This window comes from Bos indicus, chromosome 8 (genome assembly GCF_029378745.1).
Source record: "Bos indicus isolate NIAB-ARS_2022 breed Sahiwal x Tharparkar chromosome 8, NIAB-ARS_B.indTharparkar_mat_pri_1.0, whole genome shotgun sequence".
Taxonomy (NCBI): domain Eukaryota; kingdom Metazoa; phylum Chordata; class Mammalia; order Artiodactyla; family Bovidae; genus Bos; species Bos indicus.
The window spans coordinates 9,458,970-9,475,553 of NC_091767.1; the positions used below are offsets into that span (position 1 = coordinate 9,458,970).

Here is a 16,584-nt window from a genome sequence, read left to right on the forward strand (position 1 = left end):
CGCTTGCATGGGGGCTATGCAGAGGAGCATTAAAACGCAAACAGTACCATTTGGAAATGTGAGCCCTTCTGTGTGAAGGACAGATGACAACTGAAGAGTTCAGCACACTCTGGAGGTATTTTTGGTGCCCGTAGTAAGGTTGCTGAATTCACCGGAGGCCATCACCCTCAGAAAGCGGGTGCGCCCTCCCGGTTGGGCACGCGCGTGGGAGTGTGGCACCGACATGTGCTCCCTCTGCAGCTGCGTCCCGCTCGCCCTGTCTCCCGATCTTCCCAGGCGCTGTCTCTCACTCTCGCCCCTGGTTGTCTCCAGGTGTTTGCTGGCCGCCTTCATATCTCTGAATTCTCCTGTTTCCTTTTCCTCTTATCATCCAAATTCAGTCTCTTACATTTCTGGTGCTCTGCCGAACCGTTGATGCAACTGCTTAATTGATTTCTCCAAATTTTCTGTCTCCTCCTTCAGGGATGATCTTCTGTAAGCCTAGTTCTTAGCACCACTTCATTCGATTCCTTTGCTAGCTCTTTGTTGCCTGTGAAAATCCACCATAAGCTCACAAGGCCTCCTCCGCACGCCCTGACCTCCTTTCCCTCTGCCCAAGTCTGGTCACTCCAGATCCTTCCCTCTCTTGAAGACCTCCTGGAAGGTTGAGAAGCTTTTCCCGGGCAGGGAAGTGAGAGGAGGGAGCCTCCAGACAGAAAGGGCAGCCTGCCTTTGTCGTGCCACTCTTCATGGGTCGCCAGGCCCCCCAGGGAGCCACTGTGTCTTCAAGGTCTGTGTCCAGGTGGAGTCACCCCCACGGAGGTGTTCTCGATCTGGTCCCTGGGTAACCCCTTCCTCCTCCACATCTTCTCTGCTTGGAAACTTTCATTCCGATACCTGTCATCTTCCTTGATGTTTTCCTTTTTTGCATACGCATCCTTCCCGCAGACTGGATTGCTGCCTTGTTAAGAGGGATCCCCTGTCCTTCTGGCCTCACTCCCCACAGCACTCTCGCAGCTCTTTGTGTACCTGAGACCTCAGTCCTTACTTCTGTTTTTCTGTTTTAAGTATTTAAAATATTTTAAAGTTATTTACTTATTTTTGGGGGGAGGCTGTGCTGGATCTTCAGTGCTATATTCCGGCTTCCTCTAGTTCCGGTGAGTGGGAGCTACTCCCTGGTTGAGGTGCACGGGCTTCTCATTAGCACGTCTTCTCTTGTCGCAGAGCACAGGCTCGGCAGTGTGGCACACCAGCTCAGTTGCTCCAAGGCATGTGGAGTCTTCCTGGACCAGGGATTGAACCCGTGTCCCCTCATTAGCAGGTGGATTCTTAACCACTGGACCACCAGGGAAGTCCCTGAGTCCTTGCTGAGCTGAAGGAGAGCCCCACTAAAGCAGAGCCCCAGTTAAGTTTGTCATGCAGGGCAGTATTGTGGGGAAATTTGAAATCCACAAAAATAGAGTGAATACTGTGGTGGATCCCTATGCATTCGTCACCCAGCTTCCATGAAAACTAGTCTGTGGCCAGTCCTGTGGTCTGTGTCTGTGCCCCCAGCCTCTTGAGCATGTCCTCTGCTGGAGAACAGTCTGCTGTGATGCTCTTTCATCCAGAGCTGCTGTCCGGCAGCCTTTCCTAGGAGGGGGGCACCACGAAGTGCCTAGTGTGTGAAGCGGAGAAGTAGGTGTGGCTGGAGTACCTGAGTTTGCACTCAGGACCCACTTAGACCTGATGTGATCTTATTGTTGACACAGGTTCCAGCCATTTTAGGTGTATCTAGGGGTTGGGCGGGTGTCTCTACAGAGCAGATCTGTTACCTGATCAAGAAGTATAAGTGTTAGTTGCTCAGTCATGTCTGACTCTCTCTGATCACATGGACTGTAGCCCGCCAGGCTGCTCTGTCCATGGACTTCTCCAGGCAAGAATACTGGAGTAGGTTGCCATGTCCTTCTCCAGGGGAAATCCTGACCCAGGGATCGAACCCAGGTCTCCTGCATTGCAGGCAGATTCATTACTGTTTGAGCTACTCGGGAAGAAGTGGTTGTGGTGGGGGGGGGGGGGGGTGGGGGAGGGTTGCAGAAAGAAGTGGTTGTGGAGAATGAGGGACGGTGCGGGGAAGCGTGAGGTCTTCAGCATAGAAGCCTGGAGCCACAAAGCTGGGGCCCTGTCCTCAGGAAGCCCTGTGGCTCCGCTGGATTCCAGTATTGCATCCCAGTCAAGCAGGTGCCTTCCCATTTACTGGATTTAAAAAAAATTATTCTGAATCACAAAGAAAAGTATATTTTTCTGTACCCCGTTTAGGAGGACACAGAAAAGGTTTCATCCTGGGTGGCTGTAGTTCCATCTTGGTGGGATTTTTACATTTTTGTGCTTTAAAGGAGAATGTTTCATCTCAATCTTGTCTGTTTTAAATAAGACATAACTGAAGAATGTAAGTATTTCGGGGTTCCAGCTTAACAAACTTTTTTTCTGCCCTTACTGAGAGAGATGGTCTGAACACCTTTCCATTCGTGGGGGGGCTTCGGACGCAGTGGGGAAAATGAAAATGAAGGTACTAGCCCCGGCACTGAAGGGACCGTAAGACAGAGTGGAGGGTGCATGCTTGAAACAGAGAATCCCTGACAGGAGGCCTGGGGCAGGCAAGATGTGCGACGGGAGCTGGGTGGGAGGCACGGGGGTCTTTCCTGGTCAGGGAGTTGAGGGAGAGGCTGGGGGGTTCAGGCCTTGCTGCTGGCAGGGCACCCTCCCTGGCTCTGTCCATTGTCTTTCCTAAACCCACGTCTGACCCTGGCTCTCCCGGCCTTTGCCCTGAGGCGCTCCCCAGTGTCTGCAGGGTGGAGCGTCTTCCCTTAGTTTATCCCCACGTCTGCCCAGCTGTTTGGCTGTATCTTCTGCCATGTCCTACTTCACTGTCTCTGGGCCTTTTTCTCAGATGCTGGTGCTGTTCCCGTACCCCTTAATTGCTTCTAGCTCCTTTCTCCTCGGAGAAGGCAATGGCACCCCACTCCAGTACTCTTGGCCTGGAAAATCCATGGATGGAGGAGCCTGATGGGCTGCAGTCCATGGGGTCGCTAAGAGTCGGACACGACTGAGCGACTTCACTTTGGCGTTTCACTTTCATGCATGGGAGAAGGAAATGGCAGCCCACTCCAGTGTTCTTGCCTGGAGAATCCCAGGGACAGCGAAGCCTGGTGGGCTGCTGTCTATGGGGTCGCACAGAGTCAGACACGACTGAAGAGACTTAGCAGCAGCAGCAGCAGCTTTCCCGCAGAGGCTGTCCCAGGGTACAATTGGCTGTAGCAGTACTTTTGCTAAAACGCAGCTGTTTGGTGTATGAATGTAGGTCGACACCCTTCTCAGTGGGCTGTTTTGTTCCAGATGGACTTTTCTCCCTTCAGTTAAGAGTCTGGGCTGCTAGAAAGTAAGCACAGCTTTGGGCGTCAGCCTTCATGCCTGCAGACTCTTGGGGAGTCATGACAGCAGAGGAGCCCTGGCACCCAGACACACCAGGGACCTGGGAGGAACCGGTTGCTCAGGGCTGGAGGAAGGGACCTGAAAAGGTTCCCAGACCAGGGAAACTAGATAGATCAAGGCACTGCATGGCAACAAACCCCGACACCCGGCTTTGACGCCTCCTGTGAAACGGGATTGAGGGTAGGTATTTGGCCCTGATGGAGCCCTCTTAGAGCCGAGCTTTCTAAGGTGACCTCCAGACCTGAGCTTTGGAGCAGGCAGGCGCAGGAGGCGACCAGACCTTGGTTGGGGAAATAAATGCAGAGCATGGTAGGCCCCAGGGTTCTCCAAGGTGGTCGCGTCTGCTCTGTGCCCACCTGCTGTTGTGAACACAGCAGCTGCCGACTCCTTCAGAGTTACCAGATCCTCCTCTCGACTTTTCTTTCTTCTAGTTTTTGTGTGGTTTTTAGCTCTCTGTTTTAACGAGCTGTTCCTTGAACCACACGTCCGTAAGGAACCGGCTCCGCTCATGTGACATCGCTTGTGCCCATCAATTCAGGCTCTCACCCCGTCATCCCTGCTCTGTTGTTGGCACCTGTCGTTTGCCCGCCTCACTCTTGCACTGTTTCTGCAGCCAGTCTGCCTTCCACCGGCAGGTTGGTCTTCTTCACGTCCTGCCCCCTCTGCCCAGGACCTGTGGGGATCCTCGCCATTGCCCAGGAGCTTGGCTCAGACCCCAAAGCCTCTCTGTTCACATGCCTGTCCCTCTGTGCTCCAGCTACACTGGCGTCCATCCTCACCCCCCTCGCTGCCTGTGACGGCTCCGCCCACACTTCTCTGGACCAGGAATCTCCCTGGCTGGGCAAGGCTTAGTTTGTGCTCCACCTCCCCTGAAGCCTTTCCCGATCTTCCTGTCGTGTCACATCTCTCTGTCAGGTCCTAAATGCTCCCATGTACAGATAATAAGTGATACTCATGCGTGCTCCGTCGTGTCCGACTCTGCAACCCCCGGAACCGTAGCCTGCCAGGCTCCTCTGTCCCTGGGATTTCGCAGGCAAGAATATGGGAGTGGATTCCCATTTCCTTCTCCAGGGGATCTTCCCGACCCAGGGTTCAAACCCACGTCTCCTGCATTGGTAGGCGGGTTCTTTACCACTGAGCCATCCAGAGAGCTCCATGTACAGATACAGCCCTTGGCTAACACGTGCCGTGCGCAAGCGAAGAGAGCACCTGCACTCCTTACACGTCTGGTGTCGCTGGGCCACTGACTGCTCCTGGCTTTGTATGTTTCCGGCACAGCATCCCCGCCCAGCCCCTGACAGCCCTGCCAGGCAGTGACTTGTCAGAATCCCTACAAGCTGTAGAAGTTCCCTCTGGGTGGAAGGCTTCTCTGATTCTGTCTGCCCTGCTCCCCCGAGCCCCGAGCCCACTCGCTCCCTTGTTTCCTCAGCCCGTGCCCCGAATCACAGTGCAGTCGGCCCTTCCGGACGTCGGGTCGCCCAGGATGGCCGAGGTGAGTTGGTCGGGCCGGGTGGTGCCTTCTCTGTGGCTGTCCCACATACAGTGGGTGGCCCCAATGCTGTAACTGTGGAGTCCACACCCGTGGCTTTTAATTTTAGCATTCCCATCTCGATAATGAACTATAATGTAGGTCACTGTCTTCCCCCTCTCTGTTTTGCTTGTTACACTTTTCTATTTTCAACTTGTTAATCATATGATTGCTAAACTCCTAGGTGCTTGACTGCTAATGTAGTCTGCTGTTTTAATAGCCCACTGCTAGGCAGAGGTGATTTCTATAAACAGAACCATCTCCTTATCCCAAGTGTTGGCTTAATTCTCAGTTTTACATTTTATTCTGATTCATGATATCAGCGTGAAAAGACTGACGCTAAGCTGGGGGAGAAAATCATCTCTTATGATCTCCCACAGATGAACAGCACTTCTCGTCTTATGAATAGCAAATCTGTTTTCTCCCACTGTGCCGTTCATCCTCTGAGGAGATGCTGTGTCTTCCATAGGAAGTTTTTTATTTATTAAAACAGGAGCTGCTGCTGCTAAGTCGCTTCAGTCGTGTCCGACTCTATGCGACCCCATAGACGGCAGACCACCAGGCTCCTCCGTCCCTGGGATTCTCTAGGGAGGAACACTGGAGTGGGTTGCCATTTCTTTCTCCAATGCATGAAAGTGAAAAGTGAAAGTTAAGTCGTTCAGTCGTGTCTGACTCTTAGCGACCCCATGGACTGAAGCCTACCAGGTGCCTCCGTCCATGGGATTTTCAAGGCAAGAGTACTAGAGTGGGTTGCCATTGCCTTCTCCGAAAACAGGAGCAAAAGAGGCCAAATAATTGAAAGATAGTTCAGATATCCAAGAGTTCACTCCTTTCTGCACGGCCCATTTCAATCCTAGGTGTTCACAAATTTAACCAAAGGTAGAGCTGCCCCCGCCCCAGCCCCCATGAGTTGGGTTGATGATTTCTCAAGGCAGAACTGGGTGGGACTCCCAGGCCAGTGGGGCAAAGGGAGACCCTTACACAAGGGTGCTTCCCTGCGGGCTTGCTCAGATCCAGGTTTTCCGGTAGCCTTAGGAATGTCTGTGCTAAACTGTGACCCAGAGAGGCAGGGAGATTCCCACTCACATAGCAACTCCAATTGAGTGGGAACCCACAGTGCCAAAGCGGAAGGATCAGAGCTGCGCTTGGCTCAGCGTGAAAGAACCAAGAACCGGGGTAATCAGAGCTCACCTTCTGCACCACCCCCCAACTCCTCCTCCCCCCCCCCCCCCCACCTTCTCCTCTTTCCTGTTGCTGTGGATCTGACCTCTGATCCCCAGCTTTTCCCTTACTGGAGGCTTTGGGTGAATAGCCTCTCCGGGCCTCGTCGTAAAGTAAGTCCTTCCTGGCCCGCATCAGAGGACACAGTGAAAACTGGTGGGGTAGAAGCTGATGGGGCTCTGAGGCACTGTCCCTGGGCCGTCCACTCCTCAGGACTAAGTCTTTCCTTCAGCAGATCCTGCAACTGGGGGGACGGCCTTATCCCCAGGGAGTAGGGAACTGCAGACTATGTCAGAACCGTGGTTACTGTTCAGATTTCAGAGTTTCCTAAATTTTGCTTGTGTATTCTTCCCTGCCTGGTCAGTGAGATTAAAAATAGAATAGAAAAGGATAAATAAAACATGTACAAGTTGCGAAAGAAAAATGATTGAAGGATTGCCTCATCTTTTAGAGTATTTATGCTGGTGACAGTTATTGATCTACTGGATTTAGTAAATTTTGCAGCCCAGAGATCCATCACAAAAATGGGTTGTTAATCTCAAGAGGTGCCGTTAATTTCGTACCCTGAGAGTGTGCCTTGTGGGGGGAGGAGGGCCTCCGGAGACAGGAATATAAATGACAATTCACGTGAAAATGCATGATTTATCAAACTGCTGAGTTAAGCCAAGTAACTGTAAGAGACTTATAGATCTCAGTTGTTTCCCAGTTCAAATAAATCCTGTATTTCAAATGGAAAATGGCCATTCCTGTAAGATAAATAATCTTTCCGTAAATATTGAGAACATATTTCTTTTTTTGAGCAGCACCCTTCTCGCCCCACAGCCCGCTTCCCACTCCGTCTCCCATTCCCTGTCAATGTGCACCGGGAACAGAAAGATAATCTGCTGCCTTCTCCGGTGGCTGCAGTTATCACGGCAGGAACACCCGAGAGCACGGCGGGGCCGTGGAGCTCTGCTGGAGTGACTCAGACCCAGGGCTAAGAGGCGGGGAGCCCAGCGCAGCTCCGGCCTCACTCAGCCCTGCTCGCCGGGCTGGCTGCTCCTCGGCCCACGAGTCTCCAGATCGGAGACCCTGATGCGGGCCGTGGGACCAGCCTTGAGCAGCGTCTCAAAAGACAGCCTCTCGGGAAGGGGACAGCCTCTCAAGTGAAGGGGACAGCCTACAGGCAACCTCTGTCCCTCCTCTTCCCCTGCCTCCTGGCCCCACAGGCCCCAGGGTTGTTGCTTCCTGCCGAGCTGTGCTCTGGCTCGTCCAGATCCCTCGCTGAGGCCACCGTTTCAGTTCTGCAGGAGCAGCGTGCTCTGCTGGCCTCCAGTGATCCTCTTAGCCTCCCCAGGAAGTTGGTGCTGGACGGGGGCGGGGAGGGGGGGGGGTCCATTCCCGAGAGAGGAGCTCCGGGCCTGAGTGCAGGAGGTGTAAGAGGGAGTCCGGCATTCACATGCACCATGCTTTATGTGAAGGCTCTCCTGCCCGACTTGTACCACACTGCCCAGTTGCCGCCCTGCGTCATCGTTCCCACCACCAGGCAGGCGTGTCCCACAGTTAACTCCGCCCCGACCCTGTCTACCTGGTGACAGTATCCGATCCCCGCAGCTTGAGGGCTCTGCCCCACAAGACTGCCCCCACTTCAGATGCCAAGTCCTGCAGGCTCCAGACCAGAGGATCCCTTGACCCCTCCCTCAGGTTCAGTGAATTTGCTGGAGCGAACTCAAGAGAAGTATTTTACGTACTAGGCTATCAGTTTATTAGGGATGTAACATAGGAGCAGCCAGGTGGGAGAGACCTGCAGGGGAAGGGCAGGGCGCTGCCGTGCTCTCTGGGCACGGTGCTCTGCCCCCATTGCCACATGTTCTCCTGCCCAGAAGCTCTCCAAACCCCGTCCTTGTAGGGGTTTTGTGGAGGTCATTACATAGGCATGGTTGATTAAAGCGTTGGCCACTGCTGAGTGAGTCAGCCTCCAGCCCCTTCCCAGAGGTCAGGGATGGGATGGAAACTTACACCCTTCTAGGCATGTGATTGGTCCCCTTGGCAACCAGCCCCTCCTTGGGGGTTTTCCAAAAGTCACCCCCCTTAACATAACTTAGATGTGGTCGTAAGGGGCTTGTTAGGAGTATCAGGAAACCTTTATAGCATTTGGGAAACCCCAGGGGTTTTAGGAGTTCTGTACCAAAAAATAAGACATTTAAGACCAAATGTGTAATTCTTAACTAGAAACCATACTATCATAGGCAGCTATAGGAGCTGTGCCTTATGGAAGGGGGCGGCAATGAGGGGCACTCGGGGCTGCCTTGCTCAGCCCGGGTCAGGGCAGGGAGGGGCAGCAATGGCTTGCAGACTGTTGGCCTCTGTTATCTGTGCTCAGAGATTGCATGGAGAGGCTGATGTGGGAACCTTCCACCCTGCTGCAAGGCCACTCTAGTCCCACCATCAGAGCTGTCTGTCTCCAACGACAACAGGATTGGCCTTGAGGCTTTGGGGAGGAATGCCTAACTCTCAACTCTCCCCTTTCCAGGCTCAGCAGGAGAATGGGGGGCTGCGCGTGGCCCCCAGCATGCCTGTGGCCTTGCCAGCCACCCCTGCGCCCAGGACCTGTGATGGGCCCCCGAGAGTGACACCCACCTCCCCAGCCCCTGAGGGTGGGGATGGGCCCCCCAGCCCCCTGAGCGAAGCCTCCAGCGGCTACTTCTCACACAGCGTCTCCACTGCCACCCTGTCAGACGCCTGTGGCCCGGGTCTGGATGGCATGGCCTCAACCCCTCCGGGCCCCAGCCTGGCCGCCCTCGAGCCCCCGGCCGCCTCGGTGGAGGGAAAGACAGCGGGCAGCGGGGCAGCCCTGGCCCCAGCCGGGGCGTCTGCAGAGAAGCAGAACCAGGCAGCGGGCCCGCCACCACCCAACCAGGCGAGCAGGAGCTACCCTGCCGCCCCGCAGAAGCCAGAGGACACCCAGCCCCAGGGGAAACCAGTGGCCGGCCCAGAGCCCGATGTCTCCAGGCCACCGCCGCCTTCAGACCCCCGGTTCCAGCCGCCCCCTCCCACCTCTCCGTTCAGGATCAAGAAGGTGCGGACTTCGGAGCTGAAGTCGTTCACACGCATGCTTGGCGGGGACCCCGGTGGCCCCTTGGGGACAGCGGAGGACCCACTGGCCTCAAGGGACCTGGGGGACGGCAGTGCTGGGGCTCAGGCCCTGGGAAAGCTGGAAGTCTCCTCGGATTCTGAAGAAGCCAGTGAGGTCCCAGAGTGGCTCAAGGAAGGAGAGTATGTGACGGTGGGCACCAACAAGACGGGCATCGTGAGATACGTGGGGCCCACCGACTTTCAGGAGGGCACCTGGGTTGGAGTGGAGCTGGACCTACCTTCAGGTGAGTGATGCTAGTTTGAGACAGGTGCTGCCCCCATGCCCACTGCAGTCTGGCCGAAAAGTGTGGTCGCTGCCAAGCACCTGCTGTATGCCCTTGGGCACATCGTTGACCTCTCTGAGCCCCGCAGTTGCCACTGTTCAAAATCAGGAATTTTCTCTAGATAAGGCTCTCCTAAGTGTTTTAAGAGTCAGATTCTCTCTTTTTTTTAACCTGCAGAGATTTGTCAGAAACGTGCGACAGTCATTGAAAGCTACTAAATATTAATTCGACAATGAATTTAAATTCTGGAGTTTAGTTTTTAGTCACAGAAACAGCTGCGTTTGAGCTATCATGGCAGCTCTGTGTGCTGTGTTAGCTCAGGTTACAAACTCTGATGCCCATGTGGAGGTTCAGATGCCTCAGGTGTTCCCCAGACACCCCCAGGCTCCTGGGCCCCCAGCAGGAGGATGGAAGGAGAGGTGAGTCTCTTGTATAGAACGGCTCACCTCCAAGCCAAGACATCATCATTTGCAGAAAAACTGAGGGCAGGGCTTAAATAATTATTTTCCTGTTGTGTTTTAAAAATTGAGATACAGTTGATTTACAGTATTAGTTTCCAGGGTACAAACTGGTGATACAGATTTTTTATAGATTATACTCCATTTAAAGTTATTATAAAACACTGGCTGTGTTCCAGGTGCCGTATAATGTGTGCTTGTAGCCTATTTTATACGCAGTGGTTTGTGCCTCTTAATCCCCTACGTCTGTCTTGCCCCTCCCGCTTCCCTTTCTCCAACGGGTGACCCTCAGTTTGTTCTCTGCACCTGCGAGTCTGCTTCTGTTTTGTTACAGTCCTTTATTTTTTCAGTCCCACATGTAAGAGATAACATACAGTATTTGTCTTTCTCTATCTAATTTCACTTAGCATAATGCCCTCTAGGTCTAGCTACACTGTATATAGCAAATGGACTGCAGGTTTTTTTGTTTTTTGGAAATAGTTTGATTGCGATGCAGTTCACATAACAAAACATCCAGAAGTTTAAAGGGTACAGTTCAGTAGTTATTACTTATTTCCAGAGTTGTGCAACCTGATTTTACAATGGGTTTATTACCCCCCAAAAGAAGCGGTATGTCGATTAGCAAGACACTCACCTCCCCAAGCCCCAGGTAAACCATGAATCTATACTGGTTGTTGAAATTGATATGAAATGTCCTAATCTGGACTTGGATATTCACAGAGTCATAAAGGCCTGAGCTTCCGTGGCTGGCTTATCTCCCTTCTCGAGCTCCCCAGGCTCAGCCGGTCGCGGCCTGTCAGCGCTTCGTTCCTTTTTATGGCCCATGCGATCCCGTTGTAAGGATGCCCCGTGGTGTTCATCCACTTGTCAGTTGATGGACATCTGGGTTGCTTCCACGTCTTGGCCATTGCGAGGGAGGCAGCAGGGAGTACTCATCTAAGTTTCCTGTGGACGTACTTTCTCTTGAGATACAGGGGGCTCTCTGCGTCCAACACGCTGTGCTCCGCCAGCCTTATTGCCTTTCTCCCCCCTGCCAGTGTGTCCCAGGGCGGGGCAGCCGTTCCCTGAGCGGAAGCTTGGTGGACACGTAGGCATCAGGGACCCACTCCTCGTCCCCCTGCCCTGTGCTGGCCTTCACCCTAAAGCATTTTCTATTTGCTTTTATGAAGGAAACATCTTCTCCCCACCTTGACACACCAGGGTGACAGCTCAGTAGCTGCTGCTGTTGAGTTTCTCAGTTGTGTCCTGCTGTTTGCGACCCCATGGACCATAGCCGCCAGGCTCCTCTGTCCATGGGAGTCTCCAGGCAAGAATACTGGAGTAGGTTTCCATTTCCTCCTCCAGGGGATCTTCCTGACCCAAAGGCTCAAACCCGAGTCTCCTGCGTGGCAGGTGGATTCTTTACCACTGAGCCACCAGGGAAGCCCATTTCTCTAGCTTCAGTTTGGTAATTTGCCAGTTCCCATCCAATAGATTTAGAAAAAATAATCATTCTACCTTACAACCTCCTTGCTTGGTTTGCATTTTGACTGACCTCCTTGCTTGGTTTGCATTTTGACTGTCCAGACTGAAAACGGTCAGTGCCGAGGGGGAAGAGGGGTTCTGCTTTGGCACGTGGGCATCAGAAGCGGCATCTGAGGCCACAGGGATCTGTCTGCAGTGATCACCGGTGCTGCCTGGGAGGCACTGCCGGGGCCCCACACCTTCCACAGGGAGCAGCTCCTTGGGCGCACGGGGGTCCCCTGGGGCTGGGAGCCACCTGCATACCTTCCTCTCTTTCCGCAGGTAAGAATGACGGCTCCATCGGCGGGAAGCAGTACTTCAAGTGCAACCCTGGCTACGGGTTGCTGGTGAGGCCGGGCCGCGTGCGCAGGGCAGCAGGCGCGGGGCGGAGGCGCAGCGCGGGGCTCCGTCTGCAGGGCGCCCCCGAGCCCCGCAGGAGTGGCCCGCTCTCCAGCTCTGCCACCAACCTGGCCTCGCTGACGGCAGCACTTGCCAAGACCGAGGGCACGGCGCTGCGGGCCGAGCGTGGCCACGGGAACCCCGAGAACCGCAAGTCCTGGGCCAGCTGAGCGGCGGGGCAGTTGCCTCCTATACTTCCGGGGTGATGGGCAGAGGGCACTGGGCACTGGCCCCCTCCAAGCCTTTGCGGGGACAGTCCTGGGGGGCCCTCCAGCCGCTCTCCCTGGAGACAGGCCAGGAATGCTTTTTGCACGGTGACGTGGGCTGGTGCCCTCCCACCCCTCACCCCCCACCGTTTCACCCTCTCCCCAGGGGGTGAGGGCACATCTCAGCTGGACCTCAGGTGGAAGGTTTCAGAAGCCCAGAGTGAGGTCCCCGCTGTGTCCCTGGGCCTGGGCTGCCCACTCATGGCTGCTGTTGCTCTTTGTTCTATTCTGGTGACCCCGTTAACCTCTTAATTTAAAACATAATTGTTAACTAGTGCCTTTTCACTTCCATGGAGGTGGCCCCCAGCGCCTCAAGTCCTGGCTTGCACCCCAGTTACCCCAGCACCCCCCAAGTGCTGGCTCCTCTAAGTGCCTGGGCCCTGGGCCTGCCCCTTCTTTCCCTCTTTCTTTCCACAGGGTTTCTTAGGGGTGTCTTTGTGGGTGTTTCAGCATCTTTATACCTGGAAAGTTTTCTCTTTTTGTCATTTATTCCCTTAACAGAGTTCCTGGAATATATTTATTTATATTTATTTTTTCAAAATCTAAAATTGTTTGCGAGCCACAATCATCCGCCCAGCACCAGTGCCCAGGGCCCACCTTGCACATCACTGGCCTCCATGACCGCTGTGGAATGGCCAGCCTGGTGCCTCACACGGGGGGTCTTGGAGGGGCCAGAGGACACTCAGCTCCTCCCTGTGTCTTAAACACAGGCGCACAAGTGGCCTTACTCTCAGCTGACAGCAAAAACGGGAGGAGGTGGTGGTTGTGCTTCTGCATTCAGAGGCCTCACGGCCTTCCTTGGTGCAATTCGGGGTCTGGGAGGGTCCTTAGACCAGTTCAGCTTCATGGCAGTTCTGTGCCCTAATGCCTGCTCAGCCCAGGGCTGCAGCCTGGCGGGGTTCACCCCTGGGGACCTCTAGGAGCCATGGGCCAGACAGCCCTGGCCCTGAGCCCTTTTTCCATCAGTGCGTCTCAGATTACCAAGGTGGTGGTCAGTGGTGACGAACATTCGGCTGCCTTCCCTGCCTGTCCTCGCGGGAGCCATTGGGCCTGTGCTGTGAGCAAGATTTGGGGACACCGTGTAGTTGAGGGTGGAAGCTTGGAGCTGGAGTTTGCACACAACATTCTAGGCTGCCTTTTCAGTTCTCGTGTTTAGACTCTTAAAAATGATAGCCAGAAAGCTTGAAAAAAAAGAACAACAAAACTCGGTTGTCTAGCAACGTGAAGCCCCTCACTTGAAGGCAGCCCTGGTTCCACAGGAGGAGCTCGGATGAAGTGGCCTCCACGATCCGGCGTGCTGACGCCAAGGCACCTTCCTGTCACCTCTGGGACCGCGGGATAGGACGGAGCTGCGTGCAGGCTCTGCCGGCCGTGGCCTCGCCTACCCAGAACAAGATCTCATTACCCCAAGCTGCCCTGGCCCTATTTAGAATGGGGGACAGGCCCGGGAGTCTAAGATCGCACCCCTTCATCTCAATAAATACTCCTAGCTTGGGACCTGGAAGGGTTCTCACAGTGAGCAGACTGAAACCAAGGAGAGTTACTGGTTTTTCCAGTGTGTGGGAGCCCCAGGCTCTGATTCCCCATCCCGGCTCTTTCTGTGTCCCCGAGAAGCAGCTCCCAGCCCACCTGGACCTCCACCTGCCCAGGGCACAGCAGCCCGGCATGGAGTCTGCAGGTTTTAGTGACCTGGCCCGGTGTGCCCTTGCTCCCATCTGCTGCCCCAGCGGACAGCTGGCCGGGGGTTCTGGGGAGGGGTGGGGGGCTCCCCCATGACAGCTGCCCTGACCCGGGCAGAAGGCATCTTCCTCATCCCTTGGGTGCAGCTTCCAGGCTGGTGGTTTGCCCTCTGCCACAAGAAACCTGTCTCCTTCCTTCGGGGCCAGGGCTGCCGGAGCCCCAGGTCTGCAGGGGGCCAGGGGTCCCATCTGTGGGGCCACCCCTGGCACTCCCTTCCTTATCCTCCACTGGTCTGCTGGGGGAACCTCTGCCAGGCAAGGTGTGTGCCTGAACTAAGTGCTCTTAACTCCGTGTCAGCTTTTCTACACAACCTCCTTCCCAGCATAGACGTTCGCCTTCAGACCTGTTTCCAGTGTGAGATCCTTCTCCATGGACACCCTCCTGTCCCTGGGAGGGCAGCCCTTGCTCCCAGAGCCCCTGTGAGCTGCCTGGGGGCAGAAAGTCGTGCACCCCACACTTGCAGAGACAATGTGGGGAACCAGAAAGTGGTTGGGGTGTTTGTGATCCTCATGGACGGAGCCCAGTACTTGCTGGGGCCCATCTGCCCTGCGACGGGCGTCACAACCTCGCAGAACCGGCCTGGGCTGGTCAGCTGGGGGACGAGGGGCTGCGCTCATTTTGTTGCTGGTTGAGCTAAAGTGGATGAGACGACAGCAGGGTTGCTGCCCTGAGCAGGTTTTTGGCTGGAGCTTGCGGGGCTGAGAGGAGCCTTGGGTGATGTGGGTCAGCTCCTTCCAACCCTGTTGTCCCGGGAGGCCTCAGGACCCCCTTCTCCTCCTGGGGCCTGCCTTTCAAACATCCCCAGTTCCCTCTGCCTGAGCGTCTCCCACCGGCCCTGCCCTGCACTCACCGGGGCCTGGCGTCCCTACCCAGTGAGGCAGCATCTCCTTAGAGCCCTTGGCCTCGTGCTGTTGGGACTGGGGGGCTGCGGCCAGGGCCCCTGTGTGCAGAGGTGGTCCTTCCTCTCGTGAGGAAAACTCTGTCGCTGCTCTCAAGTCTGTAGCCCCCGGCTCGCCTGGGGTTTTCTCAGAATGAAGCGAGTTTGGGCCCATGCTTGTATTAGGAAGGCCATGTCACTGGTCCTCCTGGTGAGCTGTCCTCGTGGCCAGGTCAACACGCAGGCTGCCCCAGGCACCCTCATTCGTCAGCGCTGCTGGCAGGGCAGTGGCTGGCCTGGCTCTCCTGGCCCTGCTCTGGCCCTTGGGTGGCCTGGGACCCTTGAGGGCAGTGAGGGAGCTCTGGGAGAACACAGTGCGTTGTGGCGGCCTTGCTGTGTCCTCACAGCATGTGGGGACAGCTATCTTCGCACCCCCCTCACCCCCCCGGACCACTCCCCACTTTGCGTCACGACCCCACATCACCTTGGGTCGGTGTGTATGGATGGAGCAGGCTCCTGGGATGCCCTGGCCCCTCTGTTGCTGTCGCCGGCTTCCTGGGGGCTTGCGGACTGTCCTCTTGTAGCTGGGGCAGGCAGCTCGCCCTGCCCCAGGCTGTCATGCCTCTTCTCGCTCCTCGATGCAGACTGATGTCAGCTTGTGAGTTGAAGGGCTGCAGTCCCTTCGCTGCAGGGCGAAGGGCTGCCCTGAGGTTTTTGGGGGTAGGGTGTGGCTGGAGAGTGTTTGGGTAGGAGGGAAGGGGGCCCCCTTCCCTCTGTCTTCTGTCCTCGACTTCTTGACAGACAGACCTCATTTTAAATGTCAGCCAATCAGGCCCTGGGATTTAGTAAGACAGCAGGAGTGGTGTGGGGCTCCAGGCTCCCTGAGGACAGTCAAGGCGGGGTGGGAGCCCTCCTGCTTTGCAGACCCCAGGGGACTGGGGTGGAGAGGCAGTGGGCGTGGCTGACTGAGATGCCCAGAGGGAGCAGGAGGATGAGAAAGCCCAGCTGTGGGGCTGAGTAGGGTGGGCCAGGCTGGCATGAAGGGCCCTGTATGCTTGGTGAGCTGTGAACAGCCCCTGAGGAGTCTGAAAGGCTTAGATGTTCAGCACACCCCCTGCCCCTTCCTTACTCTCCCTCCTCTTGGATTAAGCTCCCTTGTCTGTGAAACCATGGGGAGGTTTTGTGGGCTAAGATGAGCCGCCCTTGACGGAGGCCTGCCTGTGCTCACAACCTCTCTAGCTCCCAGGGTCACCACTCCGTCTGTCTGTCTGTCTGTTACTCCTCACCTCCAGGACAGGTTGTGCAGCCTGAGACCCCACCCCCATTTTCCTGTGTGCACCCTTCTCGGAGGAACCCTTCGTCCTTCTGCGTGCTGCTCGTTAATCGTGTCGGGGGCATTTTGGAGCCTTTGTTCGTGTGGAGTTCTGTAAATACGATGGGTTCACACAAGGAAGTGACTTTGATTGGGGGATTGTTGATTTCCTACACGTGAAATGGGAGTTAAGAAAAATCCAAAGACTCTGTAGTGACCTGTAAAGACTTAATGATTTGTATTGTATAGTGAACTAAACGTCTGTAATTTTGTACCTTATATGCCTTCCCACCATATGACCAACAGCCTCTAAATAAAACCAGATGATCTCCTGCCTGCGTCTGTGGTCTTCCTGTTGCTTTCCCCTCTCCCCACCAAGGCAGGGGTGTTTGGGCTCATTCCAGACTGTCCCCCAGGGGCTGGGGTGGCCTG

General features: G+C 55.3%; 1 protein-coding gene across 3 annotated transcripts in view; it reads left to right on the plus strand.

The window, feature by feature from the left end:
- The window catches only part of KIF13B (kinesin family member 13B), a 209,989-nt gene extending 193,503 nt beyond the window's left edge, over positions 1 to 16,486 (plus strand). For 2 of the 3 annotated variants that reach the window (XM_019965813.2, XM_019965816.2), the window contains 3 exons: positions 4,880 to 4,942; positions 8,712 to 9,558; positions 11,841 to 16,486. In XM_019965813.2, the coding sequence (XP_019821372.2) occupies positions 4,880 to 4,942; positions 8,712 to 9,558; positions 11,841 to 12,127 (1,197 nt within the window). In that variant the 3' untranslated portion in view covers positions 12,128 to 16,486. The remainder of the gene's footprint in view (positions 1 to 4,879; positions 4,943 to 8,711; positions 9,559 to 11,840) is intronic. The other variant, XM_019965815.2, reaches the window with a different exon arrangement.
- The last annotated feature ends 98 nt before the right edge of the window (positions 16,487 to 16,584 follow it).